General features: G+C 44.7%; 1 protein-coding gene across 2 annotated transcripts in view; it reads left to right on the forward strand.

The window, feature by feature from the left end:
- LOC124002665 (rho guanine nucleotide exchange factor 10-like protein) overlaps nucleotides 1-18,808 on the forward strand; it is a 119,959-nt gene that overhangs the window by 48,064 nt on the left and 53,087 nt on the right. For both annotated transcript variants that reach the window (XM_046310276.1, XM_046310277.1), the window contains 2 exons: nucleotides 361-461; nucleotides 18,659-18,777. In XM_046310276.1, coding sequence (XP_046166232.1) covers nucleotides 361-461; nucleotides 18,659-18,777 — 220 coding nt within the window. The remainder of the gene's footprint in view (nucleotides 1-360; nucleotides 462-18,658; nucleotides 18,778-18,808) is intronic.

An 18,808-nucleotide genomic window follows, 5' to 3' on the forward strand; every position in this document is an offset into this window, starting at 1 on the left:
TATATGACCCTGCATAGACCAAAAGAGTACTTGACTTTATTGGAATTCGGTTTGAAAGTCGGAAAAATGGCACCCGGAACTTGTTCTTTAGTCTGTGTGGTCTGTCATTGTAAAAGAACTGGCCTTTGCAGGACATTTGTCTGTGGTATTTGTCTTTGTGCATTGATTGGCTCTATGGAGTACTATGCCACTATTCCTACAGCTTTAGGCTATTTTCCAGTGCAATGCATGACCCGTAAAACACAAATGGGCTTTTAACTGCTGCTTTGCTGTGGCCAGTAGAACAATGATCTTGATGAGGTCCCCACAGAGCATGAGTCAGATGTTTTACGTTATGTGTGTGTGGGTATTCCCCTCTAGGTCGGGACGTCCCGTCAGCTTCATGGTGGTTTTCAACACCCCCAGTCCCCTCAGCAAGATCTCCTGGGTCAACCGGCTGCACCTGGCCAAGGTCGCACAGCGTGAGTACTACATAACATTACCCTTCCTTACCCTTACTGAAATCAATGGGGTGTGGATACAAAACACCAGTTTCGTACTTAATACATATTTACAGCTGCAAATTACACATGGTGAATTGATTTTTGTGGTGTTGTTTTAGGCTTTATAGAGTAGTGGTTAAAACATTTAATTTACAAATACTTGCAAAATAGCAGTAATATATCAGACACAGTGGTTAAGGCACATGCTCCAGCTAAGGCCCTGTGTGGTTTGTTTTATGGTCATTGGCTCAGTGAAAGTCTGGTGATATGTGTTATTGAATCAGATTAACCAAAGACCTCCCTCGGGGATAATGTGTGTGTTCTGTATAATGTGTGCTTGGCCTCAGAGGCTGGGCCATATTGAGCTGAGCATGAAAGCACACTCACAGTCTGAGGGGACTGCACCAGCACTGGTCCCTTTCCAGCAGGGAGCAGCACTGTGCTTTCCTACTGCCTCCCCCTCCAGTCTCCCCCTCTCCACTACCGAAAGCCTGGCTGTATGGCCTGGCTCCACCCATTGATTCTGGAGACCATCCATTGGGAGGTTCATCAAAGCATGTTCTGATCAACTGGCCCGTGCAGAGCCAGGCAGGGCTACTGCACATGATATTAATCTGATTATTTGGCCACGGTGACACTAGCAGCCCCGCAAAACCATGAGTGGGTTATGTGTGTGCGTGTATGTTTGGATGAGGGTATGCGTGTGTCAGGAGGGAGTGCCTGGGGTGATGATCATTCCTATTTCCCCATCACCCCAGGCACTCCCTCCTGACACACGCATACCCTCATCCAAACATACACGCACACACATAACCCACTCATGGTTTTGCGTCTATGGTGTTGCTCTCTAAGCGCTCTGATATTGTGTTGCTTGGGCACTGCTCTGTGTTAGGCTGCTTAACTCCCAGAGGCCGTTGGTTACACAGTAAGCTCCCGCACAGATCTGTAAAGGTTTCAAAGGAAGTTACTGGAACCAGATTAAATACCACAACATGAAATGCATTTTACAGATGAGCAGCCAGAGATGCAATTGAACACCATCCTGTTGTGCAGCCCCAAGGGACAACTCACACAGTGACCGATGGGGCCGGGATTAAGTGTACTGTCATGTGTTATAGGCTAAAGTCCTGTCTGTTTGGCTATCCCCGGTGTTCGTTTCTCCATCAGACATCTGAATATCTCTATCTGTCCTCAGAAATACCAGTGAAAAGACCAATAAAGTGGATCTCTGCATGGTGCTGCAGCTCTCACAGGGTGTGAGGTTGTGTGCTGGAGTACATCTGTAGGCTCTCCAGCAGAGCCTGTGATGTTGTCTGACTGTGTCAGAAAGGAATTTTTAAAAAGTCACCATTCACCGCTGCCCACACTTACATCAACAACACAACAGGAGTACTGATTAGGACATGGGTTCTATAGAAACTGTAGCATATAGATAGCTTATAGCAATCATAGCTACCTCCCTACCCATATGATAATAGTTTAGTGGTTGCTTATATTTGTCCAGTTTCACACAAGCGTGTATTATACAAATGGTAAATGGAAATATGTTTTTTTTGCATATACCAACTCCCTCGGAGACACCCTCGGAGAGTGTGATCACAGCCAGGGTCAGCCATAGTCAGCAGTGAGCCTGGATCAATTAGGGTTAAGTGCTTTGCTCAAGGGCACATTGACAGATCTTTTCACTTTGTCAGCTCGGCGATTCGAACTAACAACCTTTCTGCTACTGGCCCAATGCTCTAACCACTAGGCTACCTGCCGCTCATTGGACGAAATGCAAAGCCAAATTACTTTCAAAACACATTTTAGTACCATTCTGAAAGCTTTAGTCTGCGTAGTATATTCTCAATCCCATTACCGTAGAAACAAAATGGTTTTCTAAGACGAGCTAGGACAACAACAGTGTGGAGATGTGTTTTTTTGTTTTTTTTTGTTTGGTATTTTGGTTTGCGTTGTTCCCTCCGCTTCCCCAGCTTTTGCCAAGTGCTTGTATCATCCTTTTGGCAGAGCTTTTCAACCTCTGCCATATTGTGGATTCAGAGCTATATATCTTGTAGAAAACAGAGGGTTGTCTTTAATGGAAGTTTCTCTAATGTTAAACATGTAAAGTGTGTTGTACTGCAGGGCAGCTCTCTTGGCCCTCTATTCTTTTCTATTTTTACCAATGACCTGCCACTGGCATGAAACAAAGCCTGTGTGTCCATGTATGCTGATGATTCAACAATATACGCATCATCAACCACTGAAATCACTGCTCTCTAAACAAACCTAGTGGAGAAGGTGGAAAGTTTTAAGTTCCTCAGTGTACACATCACGGACAAACTGAAATGGTCCACCCACGCAGGCAGCGTGGTGAAGAAGGCGCAACAGCGCCTCTTTAACCACATGAGGCTGAAGAAATTTGGCTTGTCACCAAAAACACTCACAAACCTTTACAGATGCACAATCAACAGCATCCTGTCGGGCTGTATCACCGCCTGGTATGGCAACTGCTCCGCCCACAACCGTAAAAGTCTCTCCAGAGGGTAGTGAGGTCTGCACAACGCATCACCGGGGGCAAACTATCCTGCCTTCCAGGACACCTACACCACCAGATGTCACAGGAAGGCCAAAAAGATCATCAAGGAAAGCAACCACCCGAGCCACGGCCTGTTCACCCCGCTATCATCCAGAAGGTGAGGTCAGTACAGGTGCATCAAAGCTGGGCCATCAGACTGTTAAACAGCCATCACTAACATTGAGTGGCTGCTGCCAACATACTGACTCAAATCTCTAGCCACTTTAATAATAAAAAATGGAATGTAATAAATGTATCACTAGTTACTTTAAACAATGCCACTTTATATAATGTTACCCTACATCTCATATGTATATACTGTATTCTATACCATCTACTACATCTTGCCTATGCCGTTCGGCCATCGCTCATCCATATATTCATATGTACATATTCTATTCATTCCTTTATACTTGTGCGTAAAAGGTAGTTGTGAAATTGTTAGATTACTTGTTAGATATTACTGCATGGTCGGAACTAGAAGCACAAGCATTTTGCTACACTTGCATTAACATCTGCCAATACGATTTGATTTGAAGAGTTGCAGTCAGTTTTAGAATGGGTGGCCAGTAATAAACTGGTCTTGAACATCTCTAAAACTAAGAGCATTGTATTTGGTAATCTGGAAATGAATGGTGTGGCTGTTGAGCAAGTTTGAAGAGACTACATTATTTGGTGTTACCCTAGATTGTAAAATGTCATGGTCGAAACTTAAACTTAAACAATTATTTAATTGTGTGTAAAGATGGTGAGAAGTCTGTCTGTGATAAAGAGAGACGCTTTTTTGACACCACAGTCCACAAAGCAAGTCCTGATTTGTTTTAAGCTGCAACTGGCCCAGAACAGTGTGCCACATTTTGCTCTTCATTGTAATCATAAGGATAATATCAATACTATGCGTGCCAGTCTCTATTGGCTAAGAGTTGAGGAAAGACTGACTGCGTCGCTTCTTGTTTTTATAAGAAACATTCATGTGTTGGAAATTCCAAATTGTTTGCATGGTCGTCACACACACTTACCCCACCAGACATGCCAACAGGGGTCTTTTCACAGTTCCCAGGTCCAGAACAAATTCAAGGAAACATACAGTATTATACAGAGCCATGATTGCATGAGACTCCCTTCCATCTTATGTAGCACAAGGGAACAGCAAATCTGGTTTCAAAAACGAAATAAAGCAACACCTCACGGCACAACGCCTCTCCCCCATGTGACTTGATTTTTGTGTGTATGTACTGACATGGATGTGTAATTGATAGATGCGCGCACACTACATATTCATGTTTTTAAATGTACGTAAATTGTAAAGTCTTTTGTCTGTAATGTCCCTTTCATCTGTAATGTCTTTTTTATTTTTGGCCCCAGTAAGACTTGCTATCACCATTGGAGTCAGCAAATGGGGATCCTAATAAAATCAAAAAGTCATCCATTACTAGGAGAGTGAATGTTTTTGCCGAATACACTGGCTGCACAACAACGGCAACCCTCCCCAATGCCAAGCTCACGATGCTTCGCAAAATGTTTTTATGGTGATGAGCAAATAACAATCTGGGCTGACACTAATAAGTGGTTGTTGTGGTCTAAGTGTAAAGATCCCTGAAGCACAGATAGCTATTCAGTGAGAGGGACATGCATTTTCAACAGCCTATTTAAAGTTCAATCTTTGTAATGTTTTTAATACAAAACATCACGACCTGCCCTAAGACTTTCTCTCCATCACTTTACCTGCTTGTATGCACTCCATATCCATTTATTTCTCTGGCTTCCTAATGTCACAGGTAATGCTCACTATGCATTATTGCGGTAGTTACATAGATTAGAACTATAGGTTTAGAGACTTCTCAACACCGAGAAAATGTGTCTATGCAGGTTTCCATGCCATTTTTCCATATTTAGGGGAAAATCCATTGAGGCGTTGTTTGTTGAATCTCTGGTGTGAAAGAGAATGAATCGACACCAACCTGGCCAGAATGTAAATTACATGTTAATTGCATTAAACACACACTTTGCCTTCCCCATTTAACCAAATGTAATTACAATAAGGGAGTTGTTGATGCGATTTTACGCATGACCTGCAGTCACTAGGCTCTCCTGTCATTTCATGGTAATGCAGGCCTGATGCACGCCCTGGGGAGTCCTCCAGTTCAATCAGCAGTTGCACTCCACTCAGCTGTATCCTGTATGGACAGAGGAGTGCCATGCTCTAAAATGTCTCCAAATGGCTGATGCCCCAAATAGCAAACGCTTTTATGCATGATTTAGTGAGCGATTAGACATCACAAAGCTCATTTTGGAGCCAAACTCTGTACCAGCGTTTATGACTGTTACCGCCATTTATTTAACACACTTATATCCCTCAGGTATGTTTTCATGTACACTCCTTACTGTACCGCACAGAATACAAATGCTCCAAATGCTATCCCCAAAGTGTACTTTCAAAACACACATCTCATCTCAGTTCTTACACTTAAGCTGCAGTACAGGAATATAATTGTATGCCTGAGGTACAATTTGAAGCACATTTATAGCATGAGTTGTCTTTTAGTGTAGCTCTTTGTCTTGGGCATTGACATTATATATACAGTACGAAAATCTGTCAGATATGAAAAGTTTGCTGACGTAGAGATGGGTGGGACCAGCACCGAGGCATAACATCACAGATAGAATATAGAACAGATGCCTCCAGTAAACAACATTTGTCACTTTTAGACCACATATGGTGCAGTTATGAGGCCTGGAAATGGAATGGGAGAATTGCCCCACATCGGCGCTGCAGCGCACTCAGAGCTCTGGGCGCCATTAATAATATGAATTGGGGAAAGCAACGTGTTCCACAGCATCTCCCATGCCGCTTCAAGTTAGCCTACTCTTTCTGAGGGGGTCCTATAATAACATAGCCAAGAGCATAGCTTAATAAAATGGGTTGATTCTTTGTAGAGCAATTAATTGCTATTTCAATGTACGGACCTCCAGCCTTTCCAGGCAGGGTTAGGACTGCTGATTTGATGAGGCGCTGAGACAGAGAGACGGAGGAATGGATGGAGGCATGAAGAGAGATATTGAAAGGAGGGAAGGGGGAGGGGGGAGTGTGGAAAGGATGATTGAGACAAGCAATCAGTCCCACCACAGGGAGCAGAGGGCAGGCAGGGGGCTGTTGCCTGCGGTTCCCCTGCTATCTCTAAGTGTGTCAGACTCTCCTCCCCAGCAGCCGATCAATAGACAACGCCTGAGAAGTGGAGTGTGGCTTGACCGTCCCGGCACACACTCTGACACGCCCTCTTAATCCACTGCTAGCCAGCACTATGGTGAAGCACCAGGGAGCAGAATACAGGAGACAGGCCATGTGCTTTCTGTACGATGCTGTCGGTTCAAGTACAAATAATTGTCCTTACATGCTGCAGTTTCAAGTACTGTAGCAATTACCACAATGGCATTGGTCAATCTCCTTCAATTTCAAAGCAGGATGATTCATGTTATGTATTCTGGTTGTTATGCACTGGCATACCAAACAGCCCTGCAGCCAGTGCAAGGCAGGGGGGCCCACGAACTCTGGGGACCCATGTGCCTGTCATCTATGTCTATTGTCTTGAATTTAATACATAGTTTTGACATTAACCATCCAAAAAGTCATCCGTATTAACCTTTATAATTTCCATATGTATGGACAGTTGAAGTCGGAAGTTTACATACACCTTAGCCAATACATTTAAACTTTTTCACAATTCCTGTCATTTAATCCTAGTAAAAATGCCCTGTCTTAGGTCAGTTAGGATCCCCACTTTATTTGAAGAATGTTAAATGTCAGAATAAAGTAGAGAGAATGATTAATTTCAGCTTTTATTTCGTTCGTCACATTTCCAGTGGGTCAGAAGTTTACATCCACTCAATTAGTATTTGGTAGCATTGCCTTTAAATTGTTTAACTTGGGTCAAACGTTTCAGGTAGCCTTCCACACGCTTCCAACAATATGTTGGGTGAATTTTGGCCCATTCCTCCTGACAGAGCTGGTAAAACTGAGTCAGGTTTGCAGGCCTCCTTGCTCGCACACACTTTTTGTCCTTAAGGCATTTTGCCACAACTCTGGAAGTATGCTTAGGGTCATTGTCCATTTGGAAGACCCGTTTGTGACCAAGCTTTAACTTCCTGACTGATGTCTTGAGATGTTGTTTCAATATATTCACATAATTTTCCTCCCTCATGAGCCATCTATTTTGTGAAGTGCACCAGTCCCTCCTGCAGCAAAGCATGCCACCCACGTGCTTCACGGTTGGGATGGTGTTCTTTGTCTTGCAAGCCTCCCCTTTTTTCCTCCAAACATAATGATGGTCATTATGGCCAAACAGTTCTATTTTTGTTTCATCAGACTAGAGGACATTTCTCCAAAAAGTACGATCTTTGTCCCCATGTGCAGTTGCAAACCATAGTCTGGCTTTTTTATGGCGGTTTTGGAGCAGTGGCTTCTTCCTTGCTGAGCGGCCTTTCAGGTTATGTTGATATAGGACTCGTTTTACTGTGGATATAGATACTGTTGTAGCTGTTTCCTCCAGCATCTTCACAAGATCCTTTGCTGTTGTTCTTGGATTGATTTGCACTTTTCGCACCAAAGTATGTTCATCTCTAGGAGACGGAACGTGTCTCCTTACTGAGCGGTTTGACGGCTGCGTGGTCCCATGGTGTGTATACTTGCTTACTATTGTTTGTACAGATAAACGTGGTACCTTCAGACATTTGGAAATTGCTCCCAGGGATGAACCAGAGTTGTGGAGGTCTACAATTTTTTATCTGAGGTCTTGGCTGATTTGTTAGGATTTTCCCATGATGTCAAGCAAAGAGGCACTGAGTTTGAAGGTAGGCCTTGAAATACATCCACATGTACACCTCCAATTGACTCAAATGGTGTCAAGTTCCCAAGTTCTCTCACGTCACCCCGCTCCTCCGCTCTCTCCACTGGCTTCCAGTTGAAGCTCGCATCCGCTACAAGACCATGGTGCTTGGTGCTTGCCTACGGAGCTGTGAGGGGAACGGCACCTCAGTACCTCCAGGCTCTGGTCAGGCCCTACACCCAAATAAGGGCACTGCGTTCATCCACCTCTGGCCTGCTCGCCTCCCTACCACTGAGGAAGTACAGTTCCCGCTCAGCCCAGTCAAAACTGTTCGCTGCTCTGGCTCCCCAATGGTGGAACAAACTCCCTCACGACGCCAGGACAGCGGAGTCAATCACCACCTTCCGGAGACACCTGAAACCCCACCTCTTTAAGGAATACCTAGGATAGGATAAAGTAATCCTTCTCACCCCCCCTCCCCCCCTTAAAATATTTAGATGCACTATTGTAAAGTGGCTGTTCCACTGGATGTCATAAGGTGAATGCACCAATTTGTAAGTCGCTCTGGATAAGAGCGTGTGCTAAATGACTTAAATGTAAATGTAAATGTAATTAAAAATCAGAAGCTTCTAAAGCCATGACATCGTTTTCTGGAATTTTCCAAGCTGTTTAAAGGCACAGTCAAGTTAGTGTATGTAAACTTCTGACCCCCCTGGAATTGTGATACAGTGAATCATAAGTGAAATAATCTGTCTGTAAACAATTGTTGGAAAAATGACTTGTGTCATGCACAAAGTAGATGTCCTAAACGACTTGCCAAAACTATAGTTTGTTAACAAGAAATTTGTGGAGTGGTTGAAAAACGAGTTTCAATGACTCCAACCTAAGTGTATGTAAACTTCCGACTGTAGTGCTTCAGTTTCTTGGGCTTCAGGAATGTGACTGAAAATGTGCCTCAGGCCTTGAAAAATATAGTTTTTACTGATTGAACATATTTTTAGTGTATGTGGACACCTGCTCGTCAAACATCTCATTCAAAAATCAATGGCATTAATATGGAGTTATAACAGTCTCCACAGTGGGACATTTTCCACTAGCTTTTGGAACATTATATTATATTACATTATATGGAACTGATATCACAAAGTGCTGATGTTGGGGGATTAGACCTGGCTTGCAATCGGCGTTCCAATTAATTCCAAAGCTGTTCAATGGGGGTGAGGTCAGGGCTCTGTGCAGGCCAGTCAAGTTCTTCCACACCAATCTCAACAAACCATTTCTGTATGGACCTTGCTTTGTGCATGGGGGCATTGTCATGCTGGAACAGGAAAGGGCCTTCCCCAAACTGCTGCCACAAATGGGCCTAGCCCGAACCATAAAAAACAGTCCCAGACCATTATTCCTCCTCCAAACTTTATAGTTGGCACTATGCATTGGGGCAGGCAGCTTTCTCCTGCCATCCGCAAAACCCAGATTCGTCCATCGGACTGCCAGATGGTGATCCATGATTCATCACTCCAGTTTCCACTGCTCCAGAGTCCAATGGCGGCGATCTTTACACCACTCCAGCCGATGTTTGGCATTACACATGGTGATCTTAGGCTTCTGGGAGGCTGCTTCGCCATGGAAATTAATTTCAAGAAGCTCCCGACAAACAGTTCTTGAGCTGACGTATCTTCCAGAGGCAGTTTGTAACTCGTAGTGAGTATTACAACCGAGGACCGACGATGTTTACGCGCTACATGCTTCAGCACTCAGCGGTCCCCATTCTGTGAGATTGTGTGGCCTACTGTACCACTTTGTGGCTGAGCCGTTGTTGCTCCAGATGTTTCCACTTCACAATAACATCACTTAGAGATGAGCTCTAGCAGGGCAGAAATTTGATGAACTGACTTTTTGGAAAGGTGGCATCCTATGATGGTGCCATGTTGAAAGTGACTGAGCTCTTCGGTAAGGCAAATGTTTGTCTATGGAGATTGCATGGCTGTGTGCTCGATTTTATACACCTGTCAGCAACAAGAGTGTGGCTGAAATAGCCAAATCCACTAATTTGAAGGGGTGTCCACATACTTTTGTATATATAGTGTATAAGGGGATATCCGTGAACAAATGTTGTGGTCAAGGATACGACGGTGCCAGTTCAACGAGAGGAGCTTACTCAGGCTTTCAAAAGCGCATATCAGACCTGGAGCATAATGCTTCTTAGCTAGTTTATGAGTTTTAGTTTAGCAAACGATCTCTCTGCAGAAACGACAGTTACAGGATGGTAAAAACAGCTTGATTGCTGTAGCAACTTCAGGGATACTGCAGTGATTGGTGCTTCAAATACAGCTGTTCTGCAACATCTTTAATTGAGCCTCTCATTCTTCTTAATTGCCGGCCTCAACACGTTACGGAAAGAGATGAACTGTATAGGAAGATCTGGGGACAGGTCGTCTGGATACTGGACAGCCAATCAATTGGCAGATGTCACGTCCTGACCTTAGTTATATCTGTGTTTACCATACAGAACTGTTTAGTGTCCTTCACTCTCTTTGTTGTTTTTGGTCATTTAGTGTTCTGTTTATTTTATTAGACATCATGAACACTTACAACGCTGCACCTTGGTCCTCTTCACCTTCCACCTACGAATATCGTGACAGAACCACCCACCACAACCGGACCAAGCAGCGTGGTAACCAGGAGCAGAGGGTTCTGGACTCCTGGACATTTGAGGAGATTTTGGACGGTGAGGGACCCTGGGCACAGGCTGGGGAATATCGCCATCCCCGTGAAGAGCTGGAGGCAGCTAAAGCTGAGCGGCGTTATGAGGAGTTAGCACGGCAGCGCAACACGGATGAGAGGCAGGCACCGTGCTATGCCGTGAGGCGCAGTGGATCCGGTGCCTCCTCCACGCATCAGGCCTCCGGTGGCAGCCCCACGCACCAGGCTGTCTGTCCGTCTCCTCCCTCCAGGTGCTCCCTCCTGTCCAGCGCTTCCAGAGTCTCCCTCCTGTCCAGCGCTTCCAGATTCTCCCTCCTGTCCAGCACTTCCAGATTCTCCCTCCTGTTCAGCGTTTCCAGATTCTCCCTCCTGTTCAGCGTTTCCAGATTCTCCCTCCTGTTCAGCGTTTCCAGATTCTCCCTTCTGTCTAGCACTTTCAGATTCTCCCTCCTGTTCATCGTTTCCAGATTCTCCCTCCTGTTCAGCGTTTCCAGAGTCTCCCTCCTGTCCAGCGCTTCCAGAGTCTCCCTCCTGTCCAGCGCTTCCAGAGTCTCCCTCCTGTCCAGCGCTTCCAGAGTCTCCCTCCTGTCCAGCGCTTCCAGAGTCTCCCTCCTGTCCAGCGCTTCCAGAGTCTCCCTCCTGTCCAGCGCTTCCAGAGTCTCCCTCCTGTCCAGCGCTTCCAGAGTCTCCCTCCTGTCCAGCGCTTCCAGAGTCTCCCTCCTGTCCAGCGCTTCCAGAGTCTCCCTCCTGTCCAGCGCTTCCAGAGTCTCCCTCCTGTCCAGCGCTTCCAGAGTCTCCCTCCTGTACAGCGCTTCCAGAGTCTCCCTCCTTTCCAGCGCTGCCAGAGCCGCCCGTCAGTTAGGAGTTGCCAAAGCCGCCCGTCAGTCAGGAGCTGTCAGAGCCGCCGTCAGTCAGGAGCTGCCAGAGCCGCCCGTCAGTCAAGAGCTGCCAGGGCCGCCCGTCAGTCAGGAGCTGCCAGAGTCGCCCGTCAGTCAGGAGCTGCCAGAGCCACCCGTCAGTCAGGAGCTGCCAGAGCCGCCCTTCACCCTGGCGCTGCCAGAGTCTCCGGTCTATTCGGGGCCTGCTGCAAAGGTCCCCAGTCAGAGGTCGGCGGCGAGGGTCGCCGCTCCAAGGGTGCCACTTAGGTGGGCCAAGACTATGGTGGAGTAGTGTTCTGTTTATTTTATTAAACATCATGAACACTTACCACGCCGCACCTTGGTCCTCTTCACCTTCCACCTACAAATATTGTGACAGCAGATGCAAACAGATTATCATATTTAGAGGACAACAGCTCGAGGGCTTGAACAAAAAAAGCGGTTTGCGATTTTGTTCATACTAGTGAACTGGTGTTTGAGTTGTGTGGTTGCAATTATCAACAGTCCTGTATTTCTTCTATATCTTGGCGTGCATCATTCAAGACTAAGTTTAAATTGTGTATAGCGCAATGGACATATACTGCAGAATGTCTCTGGATGACTGTCTGGGTTGGCAAAACAGTCGGGCCCTCATCCTGAACCTACAGGCTGTGGTGAAAACATTTGCACACAAAAAAGGAGGATTTCAGGAGTCCAGGGAACTCTCAAGTTGGATTTAATGTAATTTACTTTGATTATTGCAGCCCATTTGTGTAAGCTATTAGCCAAACAAAACCTGCTTATTTCAACAATAAATAGCAGAGTGGCTGAATTTATCCTCAAGCCAACTACATTTTCCCTCATTGCTAGGCTATTTGATATGTAATTTTCCAATATTTTTTGACACGTTCAATTTTTGGGGGGCAAACTCCAACCTTGCTGGGGTCCAAAGAAACTGTTATGCGAGTGTTGTTATGGCAACTGCAATTCATTTGCTTTGCTCAAGCAACATCCATTTCAATATACACTGCTAAAAAAATAAAGGGAACACTTAAACAACACAATGTAACTCCAAGTCAATCACACTTCTGTGAAATCAAACTGTCCACTTAGGAAACAACACTGATTGACAATACATTTCACATGCTGTTGTGCAAATGGAATAGACAACAGGTGGAAATTATAGGCATTTAGCAAGACACCCCCAATAAAGGAGTGGTTCTGCAGGTGGTGACCACAGACCACTTCTCAGTTCCTATAAGTCCTGGCTGATGTTTTGGTCACTTTTGAATGCTGGCGGTGCTTTCACTCTAGTGGTGGCATGAGATGGAGTCTACAACCCACACAAGTGGCTCAGGTAGTGCAGCTCATCCAGGATGGCACATCAATGCGAGATGTGGCAAGAAAGTTTGCTGTGTCTGTCAGCGTAGTGTCCAGAGCATGGAGGCGCTACCAGGAGACAGGCCAGTACATCAGGAGACGTGGAGGAGGCCGTAGGAGGGCAACAACCCAGCAGCAGGACCGCTACCTCCGCCTTTGTGCAAGAAGGAGCTGGAGGAGCACTGCCAGAGCCCTGCAAAATGACCTCCAGCAGGCCACAATGTGCATGTGTCTGCTCAAATGGTCAGAAACAGACTCCATGAGGGTGGTATGAGGGCCCGACGTCCACAGGTGGGGGTTGTGCTTACAGCCCAACACCGTGCAGGATGTTTGGCATTTGCCAGAGAACACCAAGATTGGCAAATTCGCCACTGGCGCCCTGTGCTCTTCACAGATGAAAGCAGATTCACACTGAGCACATGTGACAGAGTCTGGAGACGCCATGGAGAACGTTCTGCTGCCTGCAACATCCTCCAGCATGACCGGTTTGGCGGTGGGTCAGTCATGGTGTGGGGTGGCATTTCTTTGGGGGTCCGCACAGCCCTCCATGTGCTCGCCAGAGGTAGCCTGACTTCCATTAGGTACCGAGATGAGATCCTCAGACCCCTTGTGAGACCATATGCTGGTGCGGTTGGCCCTGGGTTCCTCCTAATGCAAGACAATGCTAGACCTCATGTGGCTGGAGTGTGTCAGCAGTTCCTGCAAGAGGAAGGCATTGATGCTATGGACTGGCCCGCCCGTTCCCCAGACCTGAATCCAATTGAGCACATCTGGGACATCATGTCTCGCTACATCCACCAACGCCACCTTGCACCACAGACTGTCCAGGAGTTGGCGGATGCTTTAGTCCAGGTCTGGGAGGAGATCCCTCAGGAGACCATCCGCCACCTCATCAGGAGCATGCCCAGACGTTGTAGGCAGGTCATACAGGCACGTGGAGGCCACACACACTACTGACCCTCATTTTGACTTGTTTTTAAGGACATTACATCAAAGTTAGATCAGCCTGTAGTGTGGTTTTCCACTTTAATTTTGAGTGTGACTCCAAATCCAAACCTCCATGGGTTGATTAATTTTATTTCCATTAATCATTTTTGTGTGATTCTGTTGTCAACACATTCAACTATGTAATGAAAAAAAGTATTTAATAAGAATATTTCATTCATTCAGATCTAGGATGTGTTATTTTAGTGTTCCCTTTATTTTTTTGAGCAGTGTATTATTTGATGTAGTTATACAGCATTGCTAAACTTGAGAATTTCCACACCCCAAAATGTATCTGTCAGACTGCAAATATTATCTCAACATCTCACTGTCCTCAAATGTGGGAAATATTTCTGATGAGTAAACATTATCAGGGCAGCCAGGTGGAATAGTGAAGGGGCCCCATAGCTGCATTCAAGACTGGAGTGGATGACTGTTTAACCTCCACAGTATCCAACCTCAGTATCCATCCTTAGTGTATTGGTACTAAGGTTTCATTTTGAGTGGTTGACATCTGAAAGCTTCCACACGCAGCTCCTGCCAGCAATTTTTTTGTGATGGAGTGTAAGCCGTCACAACTGATCTATTCAAGGCTTTGGCAGTGGTGTACTGACCAGTGGTGTACTAAGTGGCTAGCCCATGCTCTCTCTTTCCGCTCTCTTTCATTCAGACCTCCTGATGAGACTCATTGTTGTTGTTGTTTATCATTCTCCATGAGGCTTCAGTTTACATCCCTTCATCAAACAGAATAATGGCAGCTGCAGAGAGCGAGAAACAGAGAGAGGGGGAGAGAGAGATAGAGACAGAAAGATAGGGATTTGGCTGTGGAGCTCTGGCTTTCTGCTCTGTCTGTGAAAGGTTTAGGGGGTCTTATGTGAATAGAATGCTTTATCTCGGATTCATTAGTGACTTTGCCTCTGTGTGTGTGAAGTGACTGTCTGTCCTCATTAAGGCCTCTGATAGAATGGCTCTGTATTTACCATTTGTTCCGAAGGGCAGGCACCATTATTTGTCGTCATTAATACATAGTAAAGGCCGAAGGCCAGAGACAGGGTGTGTTCACACACACTGGCAGCATTTCACTTCTCCCGTCCTTCATGCATACAGTACTTATGGAAATCAGAATGGGTAAACAAGGCCTTGGGCTTAGTCAGGTATTTAATCATATTTAATAACACCTTCCACGACAAATAACAACAGCAGGACCAATACCTTTGCTGACCCAATAATCACTTGGACGGCGGACATAGCGGAGTGTTATTCATACTAATTGAATGATTAGCTGAAGAAAGTTGCTGAGCATTCAGGTGCAAAGGAAAGCAGTGGACCCTCTGACCCACACCAACCAGTCCTGGCAATATGCCTTCAATTACAGCCTTTTAATGAATGACCCTCAAAGCCCTGATCATCCCTGGGAAAGGCTATATCTGAGACAGACTCAGAGGTCATCTCAGAGGGGGATCATTAAGAAATCCTCTGCAGGTACTGTATGAAGATTTTATACATGAGTGCAACCCAAACACTAAATAGCCCAACTTCATCATTATTGATTATTCAATCTATGATCTGGCTGAGCCTGCTCCTCTAATTGTTCAGGTAGTCTTCTCTGGGAGCAGAGACTTCATCTTGTTGCTCCTGTCAAATACCATGTCTATTATCTATTGTTCTTACATAGAGCATGTGCACTACTATTTGAACTATCAACACATTTAAAAGCTACAATATATCCTAAATTGCAAACTGCCTTTCAACATGGTCCTAAATACTGCTCCTCAGTCATCATAGCGATGCAGTATCATAAGAGAATCTGAAAAATCTCTAAGCATTGTTGTCAAAATACCGCTGAAATCTATCATTCAAAAGACGCACTCAAGGTTCCATCGATCCTATTCACAGTGGTTCTGGGAAATATGGAATAAGTTATCGTATGAAATATGAAAACATCTCAATAGAAGGGGCTTTTATTTTTTAACAATGTTAACGTCGACCCTGTCCTCTCACTCTCTCTAAACATCACTGCATGGATGAATATTCTGAAGGTAATCAATCTCAATGAGGTTATTGTACTGTATCTCAATTATTGTCATTGGACTGGAAATATATGTTTTAACTGTGGCTTGTTAAAGTTATGCAGAATTCAAAGGTGTTGAATGTATGTGTCTATAGTATACAGTACCAGTCAAAAGTTTGGACACCTACTCATTCCAGGGTTTTTCTCTATTTTTCTTTATTTTCTACATTGTAATAATAAAAGACATCAAAACTATGAAATAACACATATGGAATCATGTAGTAAACAAAAAAAGTGTTAAATCAAAATATAATATTCTTCAAAGTAGCCACACTTTGCCTTGATGACAGCTTTGCACACTCTTGGCACTCTCTCAACCAGCTTCACCTGGAATGCTTTTCCAACAGTCTTGAAGGATTTCCCACATATGCTGAGCACTTGTTGGCTGCCTTTCCATCACTCTGCGGTCCAACTCATGCCAAACTATCTCAATTGGGTTGAGGTTGGTGAATGTGGAGGCCAGATCATCTGATGCAGCACTCCATCACTCTTCTTCTTGGTCAAATAGCCCTTACACAGCTTGGTGGTGTGTTGGGTCATTGTCCTGTTGAAAAACAAATGATAGTCCCATTCAGCGCACATCAGATGGGAGGGTGTATCACTGCAGAATGCTGTGGTAACTATGCTGGTTAAGTGTGACGAATACAAAATAAATTGTGACAGCGTCACCAGCAGAGCACCCTCACACCTCCTCCTCCAGATCATCCATTCACCTACTCTGTGTCTCACAAAGACACAGCGGTTGGAATCAAAAATCTCAAATTTGTACTCATCAGACCAAAGGACATATTTCCACCGGTCTAATGTCCATTACTCGTGTTTCTTGGCCCAAGCAAGTCTCTTCTTCTTATTGGTGTCGATTAGTAGTGGTTTCTTTGCAACAATTCAACCATGAAGGCCTATTTGACTCAGTGTTTGTAACTTGAACTCTGTGAAGCATTTATTTGGGCTGCAATTTCTGAGGCTGGTAACTCTAATGAACTTATCCTCTGCATCAGAGGTAACTCCGGGTCTTCCTTTCCTGTGTGGGTCCTCATGAGAGCCAGTTTTCATGAGAGCCAGTTTGCAACTGCTCTTGAAGAAACTTTCAGAGCGGATTGACAGACCTTCATGTCTTAAAGTAATGATGGACTGTCGTTTCTCTTTGCTTATTTAAGCTGTTCTTTCCATAATATGGACTTGGTCTTTTATCAAATAGGGTTATCTTCTGTATACCACCCCTACCTTGTCACAACACAATTTATGGGCTCAAATGCATTAAGAAGGAAAGAAATTCCACAAATGTACTTTTAACAAGGCACTTCTGTTAATTGAAATGCATTCCAGGTGACTACCTCATGAAGCTGGTTGAGAAAATACCAAGAGTGTGCAAAGCTGTCTTCAAGGCAACGGGTGGCTACTCAAATATAAAATATATTTTGATTTGTTTAACACTTTTTTGGTAACTACAAAATTCCATATGTATTATTTCACAGTTTTGATGTCTTCACTATTATTAAACAATGTAGAAAATAGTAAAAATAAAGAAAAACCCTGGAATGAGTAGGTGCGTCTAAACTTTTGACTGGTACTGTATATTTAGGCAATAAGGCACAAAGGGGTGTGGTATATGGCCAATATACCATGGCTAATGGCTGTTCTTATGCATGACGCAATGCGGCATGCCTGGATACAGGCCTTAGCCTTGGTATACTGGCCATATACCACAAACCCCCGAGGTGCCTTATTGCTATTGTAAACTGGTTACCAACGTAATTAGAGCAGTAAAAGGTTTTTGTCATATCTGTCGTATACGGTCTGATATATCACGGCTATCAGCCAATCAGCATTCAGGGCTCGAACCCAGTTTATCTAATTATCTTTAGAAAAGCAGAATAAGGGTTTAAAAGCAGTGCAACATCCTGCGGTAGTATATCACCTGCAAATTGACTCCCTCTTTTTGTGTACCAGTCCTGTTAAGAGAAACCATCTGAAATGTTATGATTTGTGGAGACCAAACTCAACTAATTGGCCCTTAAGTCTGCTGTATTCCTACCTGCACTGCAACAGCCAAACAACAAGTAAACAACCGTGCCTGTCAAATGAACTGGTCGCACATCTCAAACCAAATGAGGAGTTTAGGCTACACTGGGATGTTACCGCTTTGGAAACAGCAACTCTGTATTTCTGTGGCTTATTACATATTGATGTATGCAGTTATGCACAAGACACAGGGAGTAAATTAAAACAAGCTGTTTGATTGCACACAAAATTGTGTTTTAGTTAGTTGCAATTGACAGTTACTAAATTACTTAATGGAGGAATGTTGGCAGATCTGTGTTGTGCCTGGTGAGGGGGTGCATAGTGGCTTCAAGGTATTCAGACAGCGTGCACAAGCCAAATTCTCTCCTTTATTAACTACAATCCGGCAGATGCCTTTCTCCTGCTGTGGTGGAATCTTACTGTTGTTTTGAATCTCATAAAGGCTCATTACCAGTACCTTAATCAGTGTTGAGGCCTAGCGTGGGGCTGCTACGCGTGGGCTGTACCTGGCCCCATCTCTCCCTGCCTCTGGCTGATTACACACACACACAATGCTAATTATCCTACATACTCATATTTCATACCTGAAGCCAATTCATTGTGTTACACTTTGTTTCTGAAACAAGAAAATAGACCTGTGCCCACTTTGTCCAGGTATTGCATATTTTTAAGAAGCATCGGAAGCTTTTTGGAGTGGGTCCTAAAGAAATATATAGTTATTTAGGCCATTAACAACGTATAATTGAGCGGTAGTTAAACCTGTCATCCTTTTCTTCTAGGAGAGGAGAACACACCAGGATGGTTCTGTGCAGAAGATGAAGGGAAGACCATGGCACCGTTTTGGCCTTTACTCACCTGCCGTGTGCCTGTCTTCGCCACCAAATCCTCGGACAGGAAGGTGAGTTCCAGCTTCAAAAGCCTCTTTGCTA

Source organism: Oncorhynchus gorbuscha, linkage group LG18 (genome assembly GCF_021184085.1).
Source record: "Oncorhynchus gorbuscha isolate QuinsamMale2020 ecotype Even-year linkage group LG18, OgorEven_v1.0, whole genome shotgun sequence".
NCBI classification, from domain to species: Eukaryota; Metazoa; Chordata; class Actinopteri; order Salmoniformes; family Salmonidae; genus Oncorhynchus; species Oncorhynchus gorbuscha.